The sequence below is a fragment of the Gymnodraco acuticeps genome, unplaced genomic scaffold (assembly GCF_902827175.1).
Source record: "Gymnodraco acuticeps unplaced genomic scaffold, fGymAcu1.1, whole genome shotgun sequence".
Classification (NCBI taxonomy): Eukaryota; Metazoa; Chordata; class Actinopteri; order Perciformes; family Bathydraconidae; genus Gymnodraco; species Gymnodraco acuticeps.
In genome coordinates, this window is record NW_022990153.1 from 112550 (window position 1) to 133941 (window position 21392).

At 41.7% G+C, this 21392-nt stretch overlaps 1 protein-coding gene across 1 annotated transcript in view; it reads right to left on the minus strand.

The window, feature by feature from the left end:
• Positions 1 to 21392, minus strand: part of LOC117546947 (collagen alpha-1(XII) chain-like) — a gene marked incomplete at its 3' end in the record, with an annotated part of 155703 nt that overhangs the window by 109465 nt on the left and 24846 nt on the right. The window contains 3 exon segments of the mRNA XM_034217385.1: positions 931 to 1200; positions 14110 to 14382; positions 20740 to 21015. Coding sequence (XP_034073276.1) covers positions 931 to 1200; positions 14110 to 14382; positions 20740 to 21015 — 819 coding nt within the window.

The following is a 21392-nucleotide window of genomic DNA, read 5'->3' on the forward strand; positions in this document are numbered from 1 at the left end:
TAAATAAGTAATGTGGTGAAGTTTCTAGGGTGTGTTTCTTCTCGACGTGTATTCACAATACGTCATTCACTCGCCACACACACATTTAACCAATATCCCCTCACTCGTGAAATTGGATATTTCAGAGAGCGATAAACAGCAGAACTGTCAACACTTCAGCGTGACACTCCCATTTACAGTTTGAAAATAATCAACAAAGAATATCCTGATTAGACACGAGAGAAGAAGAATGCCTAATGTGTGATTATGCAAGCTCTGAAATCCATTTTCTACTGTAACAAAGGAAGTATTGATTCGATTCTGGCTCCTATTTGTGTTGCATGTAGTTCCTAAACATCCCTCACAGGGGTAAACAAATCTAGCTCATGAACTCACCACCAACTTGTATTCACCTTTCCTGGGCTGCAGAAGGGATTCAAATGCACCTTAACCTCCAAGCTGTTCAGTAGAGCTGCTCTGTCCTTAATTTAAGTATTTGTTGAAGTTCTGTTGCATGCACTTATTCGTCTTTTATCGTTTAATGTAAAGCATGTTATTACCAAGTTTTTAAAAGTGTCACATAGCCTTACTTATGATTAGTTAGGCAACTTAACCAATAGTGTATTTTGGGGGAATTCCCAACTGAAATGCTCCTTTTTTTGCACCCACAACCACGAAACCCCCCCCCCAAAATGGTGTAAATTGCAGTTCAACTTGTGGGCTTGTTTGCACTGTGTTTGTGAATACAGAGGTGCAGGAATAAGTCCTTAAAACCTCCAAATGAGTCAGCAATATCTAAATGAGTAAACATTTTGTTTTGACATTATCAGCAACAAATACTGTCCTGAAGGCTGGCCGTCCACGCCATTACACGCTACCTTCATTAAGAATAGAGTGGTTAGGAATGAGTCTTAAAACCTGGGAATGAGTCAGCATTTTCTGTGTTCTTACCGTCAGTGGTTTCCTGTCCAATGAGAGGTTCGCTGTCTCTCTGCTCGTATGTGGCGATCACAGAAACTTGGTAAAGCGTCTCCGGACTCAGACCCTCCAGAACGGTTTCGGTTTCGTCTCCCGGCACCGTTTTATCTCCGGCTTCTGCCGAAAACAGCGACTTCCACCGGATTTGGTACATCTTCACGTTCCCGGGAGCCGCTGTCCACGACGCCTTGAAGCTGGATTCAGTCACGTCGCTGGTGACCAGGTTTTTAGGAGGGGCCACCTCTGAAAAACAACAAGGGAATTGTGCTTTTAGTTTTCGTTATTTTCATTCATTAGTTATGGAAGTTTGAACGTAGATTTTTCTTTTATCGCAGGATAGGTAACCTTGATAAGGCATTCCGAGACAAAAGTATTGCAGGACATAATTAACGTGTAACGCAAGGGGAAATCATAAGAGATATAAAATAAGGTCGAACGAAAGTCACCTGGAACAAGAGCAACACAGAATGAAAGCAACGGAAAATTTAAGTAACGTAGGACAAGAGTAACGTAGGACAAGAGTAACGTAGGACAAGGGTAACATAGGACAAGAGTAACGTAGGACAAGAGTAACGTAGGACAAGAGTAACCTAGGACAAGAGTAACCTAGGACAAGAGTAACGTAGGACAAGAGTAACCTAGGACAAGAGTAACGTAGGACAAGAGTAACGTAGGACAAGAGTAACCTAGGACAAGAGTAACGTAGGACAAGAGTAACGTAGGACAAGGGTAACGTAGGACAAGAGTAACGTAGGACAAGAGTAACCTAGGACAAGAGTAACCTAGGACAAGAGTAACGTAGGACAAGAGTAACGTAGGACAAGGGTAACGTAGGACAAGGGTAACGTAGGACAAGGGTAACGTAGGACAAGGGTAACGTAGGACGAAACTAACGATGTATGGCAGTTTTGTGTCTTATGAACGTAGATTGTTCTTGATATGATTATTTAATATTTGGTTAATTATGGTTGTTTATAGATCTTCACGGTCACCTGTATATTTGTCTTACTTTCTAATTTCAATTTCAATTTTGAGATGTTTATATTTTAGAATTGTTTATTTTTACTCTTTTAATAAGTTATTATGTGCAATGCCTTGTTTTGTTTTATGCTGCTGCGACAACAAAACATTCCCAAATTGGGATTAATAAAGTACATCTTATCTTAATTTATTGTTTCAAGGTATTTAGATTTTTCGGAGCAATAATTTCAATAGTTTTTTAAAGATAAACTCATCAATCAAATTCCTTAAATGTCCTCCCAGACACAAAACCGTTTCAATTTATTTCGCAATACTGACATTTAGGGAGAATGTCCTTAAGGAGAGTTCAAATAAGAGTCCTTATCCTGACCACAAAGGGATGATTTGATTCTGGGGAAATTTAAACAAATATTCCAAATCAACTTGACGATAAAAGACGATCAAGGAGATTAGCCTCAGTTGGATAAATTACTGGATGCAATAAAACAAAGAAACACATCCATGAGTTTTCCAATGAATGGACCCAAAAGTAAATATTTCTTAAGGATTCATTCCCTGACTTTGTGAACAATGGTGCCTTAAAATTCCCTACATTTCCTCCCAAAAACAGATGTTTTAAATCTCAACTGTAAGCCATTTGTCTTTAGTATACCATAAAGGCAGTGTGGTTGTTTTTTCTTGAATTCCTTCCATTATCTTCATTTTCTTCTCCTTAAAACAAAGGAACAATTTTTCAATTTTGTAAAGTGGAAACTATTAAAAGGCCAGGGAGTGGACAGAAGAATTGAAGAAGTCTCCACAGCTATAAAAGGCAGAGACGCCTGGAGAACAAATGCAATATTTGAAATATTTCTGAGGACATTTCGGCTTCATTAGTGAGTTCAGAGCGTGCGGAGACAGGAGCCGAGGGAGAGGAGAGACATAAAGCATGTCGGGAACTCAAAGTGTCCGCGACGCCCACGATAGGAAGACATTTCTTTATTGGGTTTTATTTATTGGACATCTTCATCGGTTCAGAGCTTCCTAGATGTCATTTTACAGACATTTTACAGTTTTACCTTCTAGCCTCTAGAGACATAACTTCATAACTTGCTTTCTTATGGGTTATGGAATATGTGTTTTAATATCCCAATGTTTGCAGTTTATTACTTTGGTTATTTCTGTGGTTTTGGCATAGAGGTTTTACTTGAAATAGCAGCTGATGATGGATGTTAAAACGGGACAGTTTGGGTAAGAATTATACTAAGATTTATGCTAGTTATCTATCTTCTGTTTTCTCTACTATATACGTTTTATTTACAGATATTGTATCGTGGTCGTGATGGAAAAAAAGGTATATTATAAGGCATGTTTCTTTGTTTTACACTGTATGTAAAAATATGTATGGACAAACGTCAATAAGTCAACAAATAAAAATTAAAAAATCCTCTGTGATTTTCTTTAAATATCCAGTTTTAAGACACTGGTATATTCTCTTTTTGTTTGTGCATTTCTCCGAGATAAAGCTCCTTTTGCGCAGCTTAACTGTTCTTTCTGCCAAAGTAATATCTTATAATGTCCAGTAATCTCACCCTGACTCCAACTAACCCAAAACAGACCCTAAATCAACCCTTGTTGAGTTGATGGAGTAACTGAATCACATCGCTATACAAAAATGTGCTCACGCAGAAACTGCTTCGTACTGAGAGTTACATTACAAACATCATGACCTCAACTTTCTGATGGCTGCAGCTCACAGAAGCCAAAACCCTTAAAGATGTATTTCAATAAATATATTTCCCCCACCACAGGGGCTCGTGTTTCTGCAGGCAGACATTTGGTCACTTTCCTATACAGACACAGGAAATATTTGTGAAAGATGGAAAAGGAGGAGGAAGAGGGGGGGGGGCATGTCAAATTATAATATGTTCTGGAGTTATAGGAGGTGACAGCATGTACAGTGGGAAATACAGTTTCCACAATGTGATGATTAGCAAAGAATATCACTTCCCGCTATATAATCAAGAAAGTGAGCATCAACTTTTGCCAATTGATACAGATCCTTAAAAAGAGAGAGGATAGGAAAACACAGGGCTCTCCCAATATGTTTAAATGTCGTAATAAAGGAAAGCAGAATGAATATAACACTGAACGCCGGGTGAAAAGTCACGTGGGAACAAAGTCACGTGGGAACAAAGTAACTTGGGAACAAAGTCACTTGGGAACAAAGTAACGTGGAAACAAAGTAACGTGGGAAACAAAGTAACGTGGAAACAAAGTAACGTGGAAACAAAGTAACGTAGAAACAAAGTTACGTGGGAACAAAGTAACGTGGGAACTAAGTCACATGGAAACAAAGTAACGTGGGAACAAAGTAACGTGGGAACAAAGTAACGTGGGAACAAAGTAACGTGGGAACAAAGTAACGTGGGAACAAAGTAACGTGGGAACAAAGTAACGTGGGAACAATGTAACTTGGGAACAAAGTCACGTGGGAACTAAGTCACGTGGGAACTAAGTCACGTGGGAACTAAGTAACTTGGGAACAAAGTCACTTGGGAACAAAGTAACGTGGAAACAAAGTAACGTGGAAACAAAGTAACGTGGAAACAAAGTAACGTAGAAACAAAGTTACGTGGGAACAAAGTAACGTGGGAACTAAGTCACATGGAAACAAAGTAACGTGGGAACAAAGTAACGTGGGAACAAAGTAACGTGGGAACAAAGTAACGTGGGAACAAAGTAACGTGGGAACAATGTCACGTGGGAACTAAGTCACGTGGGAACTAAGTCACGTGGGAACTAAGTCACGTGGGAACTAAGTAACGTGGTAACTAAGTCACGTGGGAACTAAGTCACGTGGAAACAAAGTAACTTGGGAACTAAGTAACGTGGGAACTAAGTAACGTGGGAACTAAGTTACGTGGAAACTAAGTAACATGGGAACTAAGTAACTTGGGAACAAAGTAACGTGGGAACTAAGTCACATGGAAACAAAGTAACGTGGGAACTAAGTAACGTGGGAACTAAGTCACATGAAAACAAAGTAACGTGGGAACAAAGTAACGTGGGAACTAAGTAACTTGGGAACAAAGTAACGTGGGAACTAAGTCACATGGAAACAAAGTAACGTGGGAACTAAGTAACGTGGGAACTAAGTAACGTGGGAACTAAGTCACATGGAAAACAAAGTAACGTGGGAACAAAGTAACGTGGAACAAAGTAACGTGGGAACTAAGTAACGTGGGAACAAAGTAACGTGGGAACTAAGTAACGTGGGAACTAAGTCACATGGAAACAAAGTAACGTGGGAACTAAGTCACATGGAAACTAAGTAACGTGGGAACTAAGTAACGTGGGAACTAAGTAACGTGGGAACTAAGTCACATGGAAACAAAGTAACGTGGGAACAAAGTAACGTGGGAACAAAGTAACGTGGGAACAAAGTAACGTGGGAACAAAGTAACGTGGGAAACAAAGTAACGTGGAAACAAAGTAACGTGGGAAACAAAGTCACGTGGAAACAAAGTAACGTGGGAACAAAGTAACGTGGGAACAAAGTCACGTGGGAACAAAGTAACGTGGGAACAAAGTCACGTGGAAACAATGTCACGTGGGAACAAAGTCACGTGGGAACTAAGTCACGTGGGAACAAAGTAACGTGGGAACAAAGTAACGTGGGAACAAAGTAACGTGGGAACAAAGTAACGTGGGAACAAAGTAACGTGGGAACAATGTAACGTGGGAACAATGTAACTTGGGAACAAAGTAACGTGGGAACTAAGTCACGTGGGAACTAAGTCACGTGGGAACTAAGTAACATGGGAACTAAGTAACGTGGGAACTAAGTCACGTGGGAACTAAGTCACGTGGAAACAAAGTAACTTGGGAACTAAGTAACGTGGGAACTAAGTAACGTGGGAACAAAGTCACGTGGGAACAAAGTCACGTGGGAACAAAGTAACGTGGGAACAAAGTAACGTGGGAACAAAGTCACGTGGGAACAAAGTAACGTGGGAACAAAGTAACGTGGGAACAAAGTAACGTGGGAACAAAGTAACGTGGAAACAAAGTCGCGTGGGAACAAAGTCACGTGGGAACAAAGTCACATGGGAACTAAGTAACGTAGGAACAAAGTCATGTGGGAACAAAGTCACGTGGGGACAAAGTAACGTGGGAACAAAGTAACGTGGGAACAAAGTAACGTGGGAACAAAGTCACGTGGGAACAAAGTAACGTGGGAACAAAGTAACGTGGGAACAAAGTAATGTGGGAACAAAGTAACGTGGGAACAAAGTAACGTGGGAACAAAGTAACGTGGGAACAAAGTAACGTGGGAACAAAGTAACGTGGGAACAAAGTAACATGGAAACAAAGTCACGTGGGAACAAAGTCACGTGGGAACAAAGTCACGTGGGAACAAAGTCTCGTGGGAACAAAGTCATGTGGAAACAAAGTAACCTGGGAACAAAGTCACATGGGAACTAAGTAACGTAGGAACAAAGTCACGTGGGAACAAAGTAACGTGGGAACAAAGTCACGTGGGAACAAAGTCACGTGGGAACAAAGTAACGTGGGAACAAAGTAACGTGGGAACAAAGTAACGTGGGAACAAAGTAACGTGGAAACAAAGTCACGTGGGAACAAAGTCACGTGGGAACAAAGTCACGTGGGAACAAAGTCATGTGGGAACAAAGTCTCGTGGGAACAAAGTCATGTGGGAACAAAGTAACGTGGGAACAAAGTCACATGGGAACTAAGTAATGTAGGAACAAAGTCATGTGGGAACAAAGTCACGTGGGGACAAAGTAACCTGGGAACAAAGTCACGTGGGAACAAAGTAACTTGGGAACCAAGAAACGAGACAATTTCCTCCTATCCCAAACTTTGACTTGCCTGATTACAACATCACGTATAGCATCCAAAATTGACCGGCATTACAACATATTGCATGTATACGTCATACTTTTGAGAAGTTAAACACCAGTAGCTGTTTTTGATCGCGGGGAAATAAATATCTCTCATATAAAGTGGATAAATAACCAATGCTCATTCTAGTGCTAATGGGAGATCCTGATAAAGACATACTGTAAAGACTTTTAATTTGACTGGTTACTTTCTGACTGAGAAAACACATCAAACTTTATGTTGCTTTGGATGTGTTTGACTTCATAAATGTGCAAGTATTAGTGTATTTCCGTGTGTATTTTCAGAGCGGACGTCACTCAGTCTTCACCACAAAGACGCCGCTGCTAGCTCGAAGCCACTGCCAATTTTTAGCTGCTTCAAGGAGCACTGTCTCTCAAAGCTGAGAGCCACGTCTGGAGGAGAATAACAGCCACAGACAGTCTTCAGATGCAGAGTGGAATATCTGGCAGTCTGCGGACCTCAAATGCACTCAGACCTATTTTTCCAGAATCAGTGAAGAGAGAAATCTGAACAAAACCGCATGAAATGTAATGATATTTCCACTGTTCTGCATCCATCTATCTGAACAGCTTCAGAGAGAGGTTCAACGTTTCTTGCCTGGTTTTGCAGACAAAGCAAATCCATGTATGGAAATTTGAAGACGCTCTCCAAAATGTTTAAAGTCGGAAAACGTGTTTCTGGACTGGATTAACAATAAAAAAGTGGAGGAAACAAAATGGTGGTTTTTACATTTCACAAAGCAGATCAATATATGGAAATGTAAAGAAGCTAAGAAGGATTGTTGCATTTAAAAAGCCTTCAAATACATGTCCGACTATCGCATAACTTTGTGTAACATTTTCTCTCCACACTGAATCCATTAATGCATTTTACTGTTCCTCTTACAACCCAGCTTTGTGCTCAAAGATGAAGGAGACATTACTACTGAGTCTGATGTGTGAGACTTGCAATCTTCCCATGTTCTTAATCAGAAAACATGTTTTATGGTGTAATGTACACCGGGAATGATATGCAAACATAGCCAACAGCAAGAAGTAGACTACTAATAAGTCGTCAGTAGCTGTTTTTAACTCCCTAGCGATCTCCCTCAAGCCAGCTGCTTCCTTATTTGGGTTTTGTAGTAAAAAATAGTCATGAACGCCTAATTTCAGTCATTCCTGATGCATTGCAACGTGAGTGACTACGACAAACAGAAACAGGAAGTCTGAAAGAAACGCGAACCCTGTGTCGCTTGCAGCCAGAGGAAATTCCAACAAAAAAATGCAATCAATTATATTTAGTAGCTGACACTTGTTTGCATTTGGGAGTTAAAAGATGGAGTTATATATGCAAAGTTTCCATTTAGTAACGTCATAGGGGTCCAAAATCTAGAAGTCCTGCTTAATATCAAAGTTTGTGGGGTCTTTCCAAATGAGTGTGGACTTGGTGACAAAAAGCAGATGCAGAGTCTTTACAGTCCATCAGCTGCAGACAGGTTTACACTAACGAGCGGAACAGTTCTCATTTATACAAATGTCATTGGACTTTATCCGTGGATCTGCTGTGCCATTTGTTTCACCGAATCTCCCGGGAGCATTTATACGGTAATGTTTGCCCTGAATTCCCTTTGATTTATCTCCCAGAAAGCATTGCAACCTGCTGCTTTTTTTGGCACGTGGGAGAGTTTTCCATTTTAACTCTGATTCGGTCGTAAACAGAAATCCCCTTGTGCCCAGACACACCTTCATATGTGCTCCTACTGTACAGTAAAGGCTTTTACAATAAGAAAGTGTGAGCTCACTGGAGTTTAATAACGGTACAGTATCAGGGCAGTTTTCCACCGGTTCAGCCCAGTATGTGAGAGAAACAAAGGTATGTCTGGAGGCATTTGCAACACAATGCAGAACTGGACCATGAACGCAACACGGTGGAACAAAAATGCCCTGTCCTGTGCCAGTAGGGAACAATCTGAAGCAATTGGGAAAAAGGACACAGAGGAGGTTTTGAATGCACGTGGACAACACTATTAAATTTGAGGCAAGCCTTTACAAGCTGGAAGGAAAATCTAAGAAAGAGAGACAAGAAATTAAGAGACGGGGCAAGAGAGGAATTAGTAAAAATAGGAGGGTAGATGGGAAAGACATCAGGTGAGAAACAGACACATGGAGACGGAGACATAAACACAGGAAGACAGAAATAGGAATGAGTCAGTCCTCCCGACTCTGAGCTGCATTCCTGTCCGGTCTTGCTGGGTCTCATCTCTACCTGCTGATGTGTCCACTTCTACTTTTACTCTCACTGTCTGTGCCTTAAAAAGCTCTCCGCTGTGTGAGAGGCAGTGAGCAACCGTCACCGAGGGCCACGTACAAAAACATATACGAGTGATACAGGAGCTTCAGATTGATTATAATAAGGGGAAATATGAAGGGTGTATTTCAAGCTTGTTATGTCATTAAGTTATTGGGCTTTTTTGTTATCAACTATATATATTGTTTATTTAACCAGGTAAAAGACTCGTTGAGATTAAAATCTCTTTTCCAAGAGCGACCTGGCCAAGAAGGGCAGCATGAACGAAGTTACAACAGATAAAACACAGACAAGACAGGCAGACAAATACAGCTGTAAAACACAAATAAAATGGCACATTAGCCAGTCAATATGCGAAGTAACACAAACTATTAAAAATCATTCAAAACTGGCAACATTTAAAACGATTTTAGGATATACGAGCACTCACATCTACCAATGGTGTCGTGTTCTCTGTCCTTTAAGATGGACCTGAATTCCCCCATAGTGAACTAAGATTTGTTTGAAAATGTTTCAACTGACTTAATTTATTTGAAAAGTGTGATTATTAACACATGAATACTGTGTAATATATGTTTACATATATGTTTAAGAAGTACAAGCACAAGTTTCATTTGTGGGACGTGAGGGCCGCATTTGGCCCCCGGGCCGTAGTTTGTACACCTCATCATAAGAGGGTTAGGTCTAACATGATAGCATCGTTAGCCCTTTTACTGCATCACTGATATGATGGATGGGATTTGAATCAAACCTTCTTGTTTTTAATCGTCACTTTTAAGCGATCCTGAACCAGCACCTCTCGCCCTTCTTGGTCCATACTTTAGTCCTTTGGGGTTCGGAGACCATCGCACCAAATCATGACTGTGTTCAATTAATCAAATAGCAAGTGCAGATCATTACAGAATGCTCTCTAAAATTAACGGTAGCTTCTTTTTGCCACTAGTTTATGAATTAGATCGTGTAAGAAATGCATGTGTACATGTTATTTATGGTGCTGTGAGACCCGGGAAACCACTATTGCTAACATTATGTAGCCGAGGTGGCTAGTATGAAAACTGCTCAGCGTTTCTTCAATCTAAGAGCTGCATGCGGTACCAAAAGAGCGTTTTGCTTGGGACACACTCAAAACAGCACATGTAAGTACAAGAAGTACACGATTTGAAACACAGCATTGGTGTTTATCACGACTAGTATGAAGCCTGAAGAAAACCAACCCCCCAGGTCAATTGAACAGGTATAAGTTTTCCTTTGTTCCGCTGTCGATCAAGCTGCTGAACAGTCAGGAACAATTGTGATTATGCTGTTAGGAGTTGTTGGGAGGTGCATGTTTCACAGAGTAGTTTGTGCAATCGAGAAGGTTAAATAGGGGAAGTGCATTATGGGTAAATAGGTATGGACACAATAGGGATGTGTGCAATTTGACGGACACTAGGTGCAATAGGGAAAGTTCTGTACCTGTATGCTTCTTGTTTGTTTCTTTGCCATGTGATCGGTGATCTCTGTTCTGTATCTATGACTGATTGACCTGAATGTTTTATGTGTATTATCTCGATGATCAAGACACATTTCTCCTAAGGGAGACAATAAAGCTTTATCTTATCCAATGGCGAAGAGAAAGGTCAAGAAACTCAATTTCATGACCAAATGTGCAGAAAGTGTGCTGTTCCTCCAGACATTATCCAGAGATGCTACAGCTTAGCTGCAGGGGTCCGTGTGACAGGAATGATGTTTGCAAAGATTAAGGCAGAATGATCTTAACCCAATTGGTGTGCAGGAAGGACAGACAAAAGCTAAGAAAATAGGGCCCAGATGGTAAAGAAATGGATTATATTTCACATCACGCCTTTTTCAAAACGACATCTTTCATGTCCTTCCTCTCTTTGCCTTCTTCTTCTTCTTCTGTGTTTATTAGTCCTCTCCTGTAACAATAAGCCTCTCTGGGCATTGAGAGTTACATCAAAAAGAAAGCCACGTTCAAACATTAACCTGCATCGAATGTTTGCCCTGTTTGTTTTTACAAGCCGGCTTTTGTAGATTCCAGGACTTATTCATAGCAATTAGAGCAAACCTCAGACATTAGCTGTGCTTGTTGCAGCCATAGCAGAAAAGCAGAAAGAAAACCCCTTAATCCGTGGCATCAGCGGGTCTCAGCTGCGTGCCAGAAATAATAACTAGCTTCAGAATGACCAGACTTTATTCTACGTGTCTGCGTTCGCTGCGTTGACAGATGTTAGATGTAACAGTCAGATAACTCTGTGTGTATTCACTGTATCTGGTAGAACGTGCATTACTCATCCTTTTAATAGGTTTTGGAAAGTGTTGCTGTGCTTTCGAGGTCATAAACTCACACTTTCTGCAGAGATGCATCTTGATTAAGAAAGAAATACAGAATCTGTTCCTTCAAGCCTGGAATAATCATGCAACAATAATGAATTACCGTCATTTTCGGACTATAAGCCGCGCCTTTTTCCCCATTTTTCGACCCTGCGTTTTATATAACGGTGCGGCTAATCTATGGATTTGTACAGCTAACGGCCACTAGGGGACCTCCTAAATCTATGGATTTTACAGGTTACAGTCCACCACCTTTAACTCTATGGGCTCTATGTCCGGTCCGCGCCCCCCACCTTTAAGCGGCGGGCTCCAGCAGGAAAAGCCGGAGCCCGGAAAAGAGTGAGACAGGTAGCGCGCCAAAGTAAAAGTGGAACCGAGAGTGGTACGAGAGACAGAACGAGAGCAAGACAGACAGACATTACGAGAGCGAGACAGTTTGTGCAAAGGAAGTGCACTGGTGGTCCCCGTACCACTGGTTGAAAACCACTGCTGTAGATCACTGCCGGTACGTGCGCTGGGAGCGCGCCGTTTAAGTTTGAAAGTTGAAAAGTGTGTGTGTCTGAAACGCTATGTGATACAGTACAGTTTACACAGCACAGTACATGTTCTGTAGCTACTATTGCACTAAATGGTAACACTTGAATACGTTATGCAAATATGCAACTTGTTTGTTGAAATGTTAATAAATGGGAGCTTCCTCAAACAGCCATCTCTTTCCCGACAATCCCCTCTGTGCACGAACCCTTACATACGGTAATTAAACCTTAAAACACCTGCGGCTTATCGTCCAGTGCGGCTTATATATGTACACATCATTCAATTTAGCTGCTGCGGCTTATATGCAGGTTATAGTCCGAAAATTACGGTAAATGACTCCACATGCAGGGAAATTGTTGCTTAAGATTAGCAACCAATATGTGAGCTCTACTGGGAGGGAGGCGTGTGGCGCAGTGGATCAGTGCGTTAGTGTTGGAGTCAGGGGGTCACAGGTTCAAACCCCACTGCAGTCAGCATGTCGTTGTGTCCCTGAGACGCTTCACCCCAAAGTGCTCCTGTGGGGATCGTCCACAGTGTTGAGGATGTAAGTCTCTTTGGATAAAAGCGTCTAACAAGTAACATGTAATGTACTGAGTTTTTAAGCCTCTTTTAGCTCCTAGTTTTGCTTCAGTCACAGTCACAGTGTTTCCAGCAGCAAACAACCTCTAATAAACCCTAAAGATACTTCCTGCTCATCAGCCAGGTTTTAAGAGACAAGCTGGTGAAGAAAGTGAAGTATTTAGCAGCTAGAGAGAAAAGCAATTTCTGTATAAAATGAATATGTTCCTGACGGGAGGACTAGCAAGTTATACCGAGCATGTTTTGGTTTTGCTGCACATTTAAGGTCTGGTTTAGTCTCATTACCAAACAGCAGCCATACACAGAGACCGGCTGGTAAAGAAAGTAAGTTTAGCAGCTAAAGAGCAAAAAGTGTTTATCAGGAGTTTGTGGAGACCAAGCCAGAGCTAATAAAGGGAGGATATGGGACTCTCAGCTGAACACTAACTCTGGCTTGGTTTTTCTGAAACGCATCACTGTAGAAATTGGAGGAGGAGTTTCAGACTCCGTCAGCGCCTTTCTGCTCGAAAGAGATGATATCTGAACAAAGGGCCTCGTTTTAAAGAGACTCTGAAAGATTCTCTCTCTTTTTGATCCATTTCTATAAAAACCTGTCTGAAAATGAGCTGATCAGATTTTGGCACTTTATGATGTCATAACGATGTGTTGTCTTGTGTAACCATTAGCCAATCAGCAAGCAAGGTAACCCCCCCCCCCCTTATCACCTGAAACTCCTCCTAGAGCAGTGGTTCTCCACTGGTCAGGCCTCGGGACCCACTTTTTCCTTTGTCAATAAATCGTGACCCGAAATTTTGAACCACTCAAATCTATTCAACAAAACATCGTGCTGTAATTTATATACGCTTTCCAGCATACGATATTAATGAAAGTGAAGTGCAGAGCAAATATCCCTGATATCCCTTCACAGAACTGAAGAATGCTTTTAAAAAGGTTTAATGAGATGATGGAATCAAAGCTGAACTGTATCCCATAAAAAGGCACACATGCTGAAAACCCAACCCCAGCAGGGGGTCTGGGGGGATTCTCCCCCAGGAGATGTTTAGAAATACTAACATATAACTACGCATTCTGGTACTCTGAGAAGAAAATAAATAAATGTATTACTACCCGACATATTAATGATATTTGATGCCATTGTTTGTTTTTCACTTAGTTCTGACAGCTTGCTGCTCCTCACAGAGAGAAGAGCAAAGAGGAGTATTGTGGGTAAGGGTAGATAGCCCCCATTGCTCTGTGACCTGTCAGTCATCAGACCGGGGGTCATATTTCATTATGTGTTCATTTCTATCTGAAGTCGTACCCATGGATGTATAAAGAATAGTTCTACCGCAAAGTTATTCTCCGTGGGGACTTCCAGCAACTATCTTGATTCTGATGCTGAAACAGAGGGGATTATGGGTAATGCTGCAATGATCTGTTTGGTGTTTCAGCCAATCAGAGACAGGCTCTGGATATATCTGAGACCTGTAATATATTGATGAAAACAGTATAATAGAGGACCTTTAAAACATGAAAGGACTTTCTTACCTTCTAGCGTGGTTCCTCGTCCCTCCAGAGCGTCGCTCGTGCCTGACGGGTATCTGGCGCTGACGGAGATCTCGTACTGGGTCCCCGGCTGCAGGTTCTTCAGGAGCGCCGCCCTGTTGTCTCCCTTCACCGTCACCTCCTTCCTGGGACCGCCGGCGGAGGGTTGGTAGGAAACACGGTACTGCTGAACACTTCCAGGAGCCGGCTCCCAGGAAACCTTCATGGAGGAAACGGTCTCCTCGAACACCCTCAGGTCTCGAGGTGAACCTCTGGCTGGAAGGAGAGGAAACAAGGTCAGAAAATGAAGCAGAGAAGAGAATCGGAATTGAAAAGTCTGGTTTTCTTGTGTTTATTTCTTGATCTTGATGTTAAGCTTGCTTTCTTGAGAGAAATAAGATAAGATAAGATGTACTTTTTTTTGTTGCAGCAGCATAAAATAAAACTAGGCATTGCACATAGTAACACATTAAAAGAGTAGAAATAAACAATCCTCAGGTCCTGAGGCGAACCTTTGGATAGAAAGAACGGAAACAAGGTCAGAAAATGACGAGAATCGGTATTGAAAAGTTTTCTTGTGTTTATTTCTTGATCTTGATGTTAAGCTTGCTTTTTTGAGAGAATCAAAAACGTACGATCATGTATAAACTTGCTTTCCAATTCTCACATTGTAAGTGACCAACAACGCTTCTTCGGAGATGGGATTGTGTTTTGGACAAGAAGCGTTACTTAAATCGTACTGTACTACATTTTTGTTTTATAAATAAAATAGTATAAGTACAGTCATACTTCTTTGCAAATTCTTGGTCACAATGTTCCTAGAAACCATGACATTTACCATTAAGAAAACTGATAGTAAAAGAGAGGACGTAATGGATAATGGATCTTAAATGTCCTTGACCAAGACTCTGAACCCTCAGTTGCTCCACTAACTTAAATCGTACTGTACTGGTAAAGTATAACTACATTCGTATGTCCTTGTAAATTCTCTATCACATTTTTCCTTGAAAGCATGTATCAAGTAGAAAAAAAACTGATAGGAAAAGATATAACGTAGTGGTCTTCTTTTAGTATTTGACTGCTGCCAGCGTCTGAAATGCCTTCGAACGAGACTCTGAGTTAGTCAGAGAGCTCCAGTTTGTGCACAGTAGAAACTGGGAAGCTCCCAGGATCTGATTTAGTGTAAGTAGGGCAAGTTCAAACAATTCCCCTTTGAAAAGAATTGTTAAAATAAATGGGTGACTCATTTGCCCTGGTGTTAACGCCTAGTGCTGAGTGTTACTGAGAGATGTTTTATTGTTGGATCGGCCTTTGTGTATTTTTCCTACTTAGTAATGAAAATGTCAAGGATTTAAAGTGAAATGCACTTAATTTCCCCCAATAGTTGTCAGAAAACGTGTGAAGTGATTCCTAGCGTCTGCTGTAACCTCTGTGCCACTGCAGGACTCGTGGAAAAGACTTGCATCGATTCATAGTTCTCAGATACAGTCATGGCACAGTAAACATTGTAATAGGAACAATATCGTAAGCCCTATATGGGGAGAAAGGAAAACCATGAATCCATCTGAGAGCCAGCTGGGTGTTTCATGTCAAAGAGGTGCAAACTGGGATTAATACTACTGCCTCTTTTTATAAACCATCACCAAAAAAAATCCACCTCAGACGACTAGCAGCTGTTCTCCTGTCTGAGGAGAACTCTCACTACTCGGAGAAATGCTGTTGCCATGGAAGCCGGGAATATATAATGTTTATTTGGCTCAAGGTCGATGATAATATGCTTCCTCCCGGACGCTCTGAAGCTAACAACTTCCTCCAGGAGATAATATCTCCTGTCAAGAGTCAAGAAGAGAAAACTCCTACGCTCAGAGGAGGAAGAAGTACTCAGATTGTGTACTTGAGTAAAAGTAGAAGTACTCAGATCTTGTAGTAAAAGTAGAAGTACTCAGATCTTGTATTTGAATACAAGTAGAAGTACTCAGATCTTGTACTTGAGTAAAAGTAGAAGTACTCAGATCTTGTAGTAAAAGTAGAAGTACTCAGATCTTGTATTTGAATACAAGTAGAAGTACTCAGATCTTGTACTTGAGTAAAAGTAGAAGTACACAGATCTTGTACTTGAGTAAAAGTAGAAGTACTCAGATCTTGTACTTGAGTAAAAGTAGAAGTACTCAGATCTTGTTCTTGAGTAAAAGTAGAAGTACTCAGATCGTGTACTTGAGTAAAAGTAGAAGTACTCAGATCTTGTAGTAAAAGTAGAAGTACTCAGATCTTGTATTTGAATACAAGTAGAAGTACTCAGATCTTGTACTTGAGTAAAGTAGAAGTACACAGATCTTGTACTTGAGTAAAAGTACTCAGATCTTGTACTTGAGTAAAAGTAGAAGTACTCAGATCTTGTTCTTGAGTAAAAGTAGAAGTACTCAGATCTTGTTCTTGAGTAAAAGTAGAAGTACTCAGATCTTGTACTTGAGTAAAGTACCAGAGTGTAGGAATACTCTGTTACAGTAAAAGTCCTGCATTCAAAATGTTCCTCAAGTGAAAGTAGAAAAGTATTCTCATCTAAATACAGTAAAAGTATTCGTTGTGCAGATTGGTCCATTTCAGAATAATATATATGATATGTTTTATAATGATTGATCATGAAAGTGTTCTCAAAGCTGGTGAAGGTGCAGCTAGTTTGAAGTACTTTGTATACTGCAGGGTAGCTGGAGGATTTACTCCAGGTGGAACTAAAGTTTGATTTAACACTTGATTAGATTTCACATCATCCATCCACATCTGTGAAGTAACTAAAGGGATTAAATACATGTAGTGGAGGAAAAGTACAAAGTAGCTTAAAATGGAAATACTCAATTGAAGTACCTACAAATTGTACTTAAGTACTGAGTAAATGTACTTTGTAACTTCCCACCCCTGCCTACTCTTCGTTCTTCATTGTTTATGACCACCGAGTACATCTTGGCCGGCAGCTTGCTGTGCTTCTGTCTGTTTTCCATTCCTTCCCCTGTAAGGCAGATCTGAAGCACGATGGGTGGCAGCTTGTACTAACACCGCTAAAAAGTGAGGAGGTCAGAAAGGTTTGGAGTCCTGGCACTCCCAGGCCACGTAGGAATGAAAAGCAAACGCCAAATGGCAGATGACGACATTTAAAAAAGCCAAATAGAGTCACTCAAGATGTCAGAAAGACGTCTGCAGTAATTTCCACCGGGGTCTTTGAATGACGCAGATAGATGGAAACACAGCTTGCACCCAGAATGTTTTCATCATCCATCATTTCAAAGGTTTTTTTTGACATAATTTGAACTGTCCCAAAGCACAAACAGAGGCACCTGTTGTGGATCAGAACCGGTGACTCAACCATTACCTAACCAGCAGCTCAGGTTTCAGAGATCAAACTTCTGACCCAACATCTTTTGTAGTTTTGGAACAAAGACTCGCCACCTTTTGGAGTTTATGGAGTCATGGCATTTACTATATTTCCATCACAAAGAAATAATGTTTTAAAGATTTTGTGAAACCTGTTTCGACTGGATCTTGGCCAGTGATTTGGATTATTTAAAATGAATATATCTGTATGTTTCTTGTTGTTCTGTATCTTGATGGTTTTTGCACCTATTGTAACTCACTTTGGATAAATGTGTCTGAACATGTAATATAATGTACAGGAACCTTGTTGTTGGGACATTTTTAGCTACACTACAATCATAAAATTAATTCATAGCTCAACATTTTGAATTTATTTTTGTTAGAAATTGTGTTTCTTTTGTATTTCCGCAAGTAAAAAAAAGATGAAAACTTCTACATTTCTACATTTTTCTCATGAAAAACATGAAATATTGAAATGCCAGTCAGCCATGTGGACTATGACCTCCATCCATCCATCCATCTTCTCCCGCTTATCCGTGGTCGGGTCTCGGGGGTAGCAGTTCCAGCAGAGAGCCCCAAACTTTCTTTTCCCTGGCGACATCAACCAGCTCTGACTGGGGGATCCCAAGGCGCTCCCAGGCCAGCGAAGAGATATAATCCCTCCACCTGGTCCTAGGTCTACCCCTTGGTCTCTTCCCAGCTGGACGTGCCTGGAACACCTCCCTAGGGAGGCGCCCAGGTGGCATCCTAACTAGGTGCCCGAACCACCTCAACTGGCTCCTTTCGACGCGAAGGAGGAGCGGCTCAACTCCGAGTCCCTCCCTGATGACCGAACTTCTCACCTTATCCCTAAGGGAGACACCAGCCACCCTGCGGAGAAAACCCATCTCGGCCGCTTGTATCCGCGATCTCGTTCTTTCGGTCATGACCCATCCTTCATGACCATAGGTGAGGGTAGGAACGAAAATGGCCCGGTAGACAGAGAGCTTTGCCTTCTGACTCAGCTCCCTTTTCGTCACAACGGTGCGGTAAAGCGACTGCAGTACCGCTCCCGCTGCTCCGATTCTCCGGCCCATCTCACGCTCCATTGTTCCCTCACTCGAGAACAAGACCCCGAGATACTTGAACTCCTTCACTTGGGGTAAGGACTCATTCCCTACTTGAAGTGGACAGTCCATCGGTTTCCTGCTGAGAACCATGGCCTCAGATTTGGAGGTGCTGATCCTCATCCCAGCCGCTTCACACTCGGTTGCGAACCGATCCAGTGAGTGCTGAAGGTCGCAGACCGATGAAGCCATTAGAACCACATCATCTGCAAAGAGCAGTGGTGCAATCCTTAGTCCACCGAACTGCAGACCCCCTCCCCCACTGACTACGCCTCGAAATCCGATCCATGTATATTACAAACAGGATTGGTGACAAAGCGCAGCCCTGGCGGAGGCCAACCCTCACCGGAAATGGGTCCGACTTACTGCCGAGGACCCGGACACAGCTCTCGCTTTGGGAGTACAGAGATTGGATGGCCCTGAGTAGAGACCCCCTCACCCCATACTCCCGCAGCACCTCCCACAGTAACTCCCTGGGAACTCGGTCATACGCCTTCTCCAAGTCTACAAAACACATGTAGACCGGATAAGCGTACTCCCAGGCCCCCTCCAGGATCCTTGCGAGAGTAAAAAGCTGATCCGTCGTTCCACGACCAGGACGGAATCCGCATTGTTCCTCCTCAATCTGAGGTTCGACAATCGGCCTGACCCTCCTTTCGAGTACCTTAGAGTCAAATTTCCCGGGAGGCTGAGTAGTGTGATGCCTCTGTAATTGGCACACACCCTCTGATCCCCCTTTTTAAAAAGGGGAACCACCACCCCGGTCTGCCACTCCTTCGGACTATGACCTATTTAATTTAATAAAGATAGTCTCAAACAGCAGTTTGTTCTCTCCTAAAATACATATTATCTATGTATTAAAAATTAGGTTGTTTCTAGATATACTTTATACCTTTTTATAATGCCTAACATTATCCTTTTTTTATCACATTGGCGTAAACGGACCTCCCTACTCTTGCTTGTTTAGCTTTTATACATTTTGAGTGTATGCACTACATTTCCCATAATGCATCATGATCGTGTTAATGCGAACAGGAGGAGCACATTCACCATGCGTCTGTCACATTGCCGTTATTACCACACACTGACCCTGAGCCCAGTTTATTTTTGTTCTTACTATTGTTTATAGTTTGAATAATCTGCTCCATGTGAAGTAGAACTGTTTTTGCTACTAGCTGTTACTGTTTGCTCCGTCACCATGGAGATATAAACAACACCTGGATTGCTTTTGATAAAGTAGAAACAGATTATATGTGATGATTGAGTCAAGATCTGAAATAACATGGAGCATATTTTCGTAAAATGCAGCTTTATTGACAATGGGCAAACTGTTATCACTGCTAACACTTGAATAAAGACAGGAAATGTGCAAAATGAGTCCTAAAATTGGCTACATAGCCCAACATTAGCCTCCTTTAGCTTAGCGGTGATAACGTGAAGTCATGTGACCGTGCTGTAGTTCCTTTATAGCCCAACATTAGCCACCTTTAGCTTAGCGGTGGTGAGGTGAAGTCATGTGACCGTGCTGTAGTTTCCTTTATAGCCCAACATTAGCCACCTTTAGCTTAGCGGTGATGACGTGAAGTCATGTGACCGTGCTGTAGTTCCTTTATAGCCCAACATTAGCCACCTTTAGCTTAGCGGTGGTGATGTGAAGTCATGTGACCATGCTGTAGTTTATTTATAGCCCAACATTAGCCACCTTTAGCTTAGCGGTGGTGACGTAAAGTCATGTGACCGTGCTGTAGTTCCTTTATAGCCCAACATTAGCTGCCTTTAGCTTAGCGGTGGTGACGTAAAGTCATGTGACCGTGCTGTAGTTCCTCTATAGCCCAACATTAGCCACCTTTAGCTTAGCGGTGGTGACGTGTTTTATACTGTTGTCTTTTCATTTATTAAAATCAAAAGTAGTTGGAATTCCTTACACACATAATGTATATATAATATCCTGCTTTATATTTTGTTAATGTAAACTTGTTTTTCAAAATGTATATTGTCTACTTTTTGAATGCTATTTTATTTCTATTTGAGATGTTTACATTTTGGATTGTGTATTTATTGTCTTTTAACTTCTCTTATGTATAATGCCATGTCTTTTTATGCTGCTGCAACGCAAACAACCACCAGATCAATAAAGTACTTCTTTTATTTTTATCTTTACCTTCTTTGGTGGTGCCTTCAGTGTCCAGTGGCACTCCGGAGCCGGATGTGTATTCAGGCGTGACGGTGACGCGGTATTTGGTTTTAGGCTGAAGTTCCTGCAGCACGATGGCCGTCTCTCTGCCAGCGGTGGTCGTCTCCAGCCTCGATCTCTCGTCACCTACAGGTTCGTACGTCAATTTGTAGCGAGTGACGTCTCCTTGAGCCGGCTGCCATGACACTCTGAAGCTGTCTGTCGTCTCTTCGGAAACTCTCAGGTTCTGCACGGAGCCTCGTTCTGCAACAAATATTAAAGAATTACATTAGCATTACTGCTGGTGCAATGTTAATCAATTTTTGTAGCAGTGTTAAGCTATAAAGTAAAACTATACCATAAACTAAACTATGGTTACATGACTTCACATCGCCCATGCTAGGCTAATGTTGGGCTATAAAGGAACTACAGCACGGTCACATGACTTCACGTCACCACCGCTAAGCTAACGGAGGCTAATGTTGGGCTATAAAGGAACTACAGCACGGTCATATGACTTCACGTCACCACCGCTAAGCTAAAGGTGGCTAATGTTGGGCTATAAAGGAACTACAGCACGGTCACATGACTTCACGTCACCACCGCTAAGCTAAAGGCGGCTAACATTGGGCTATAAAGGA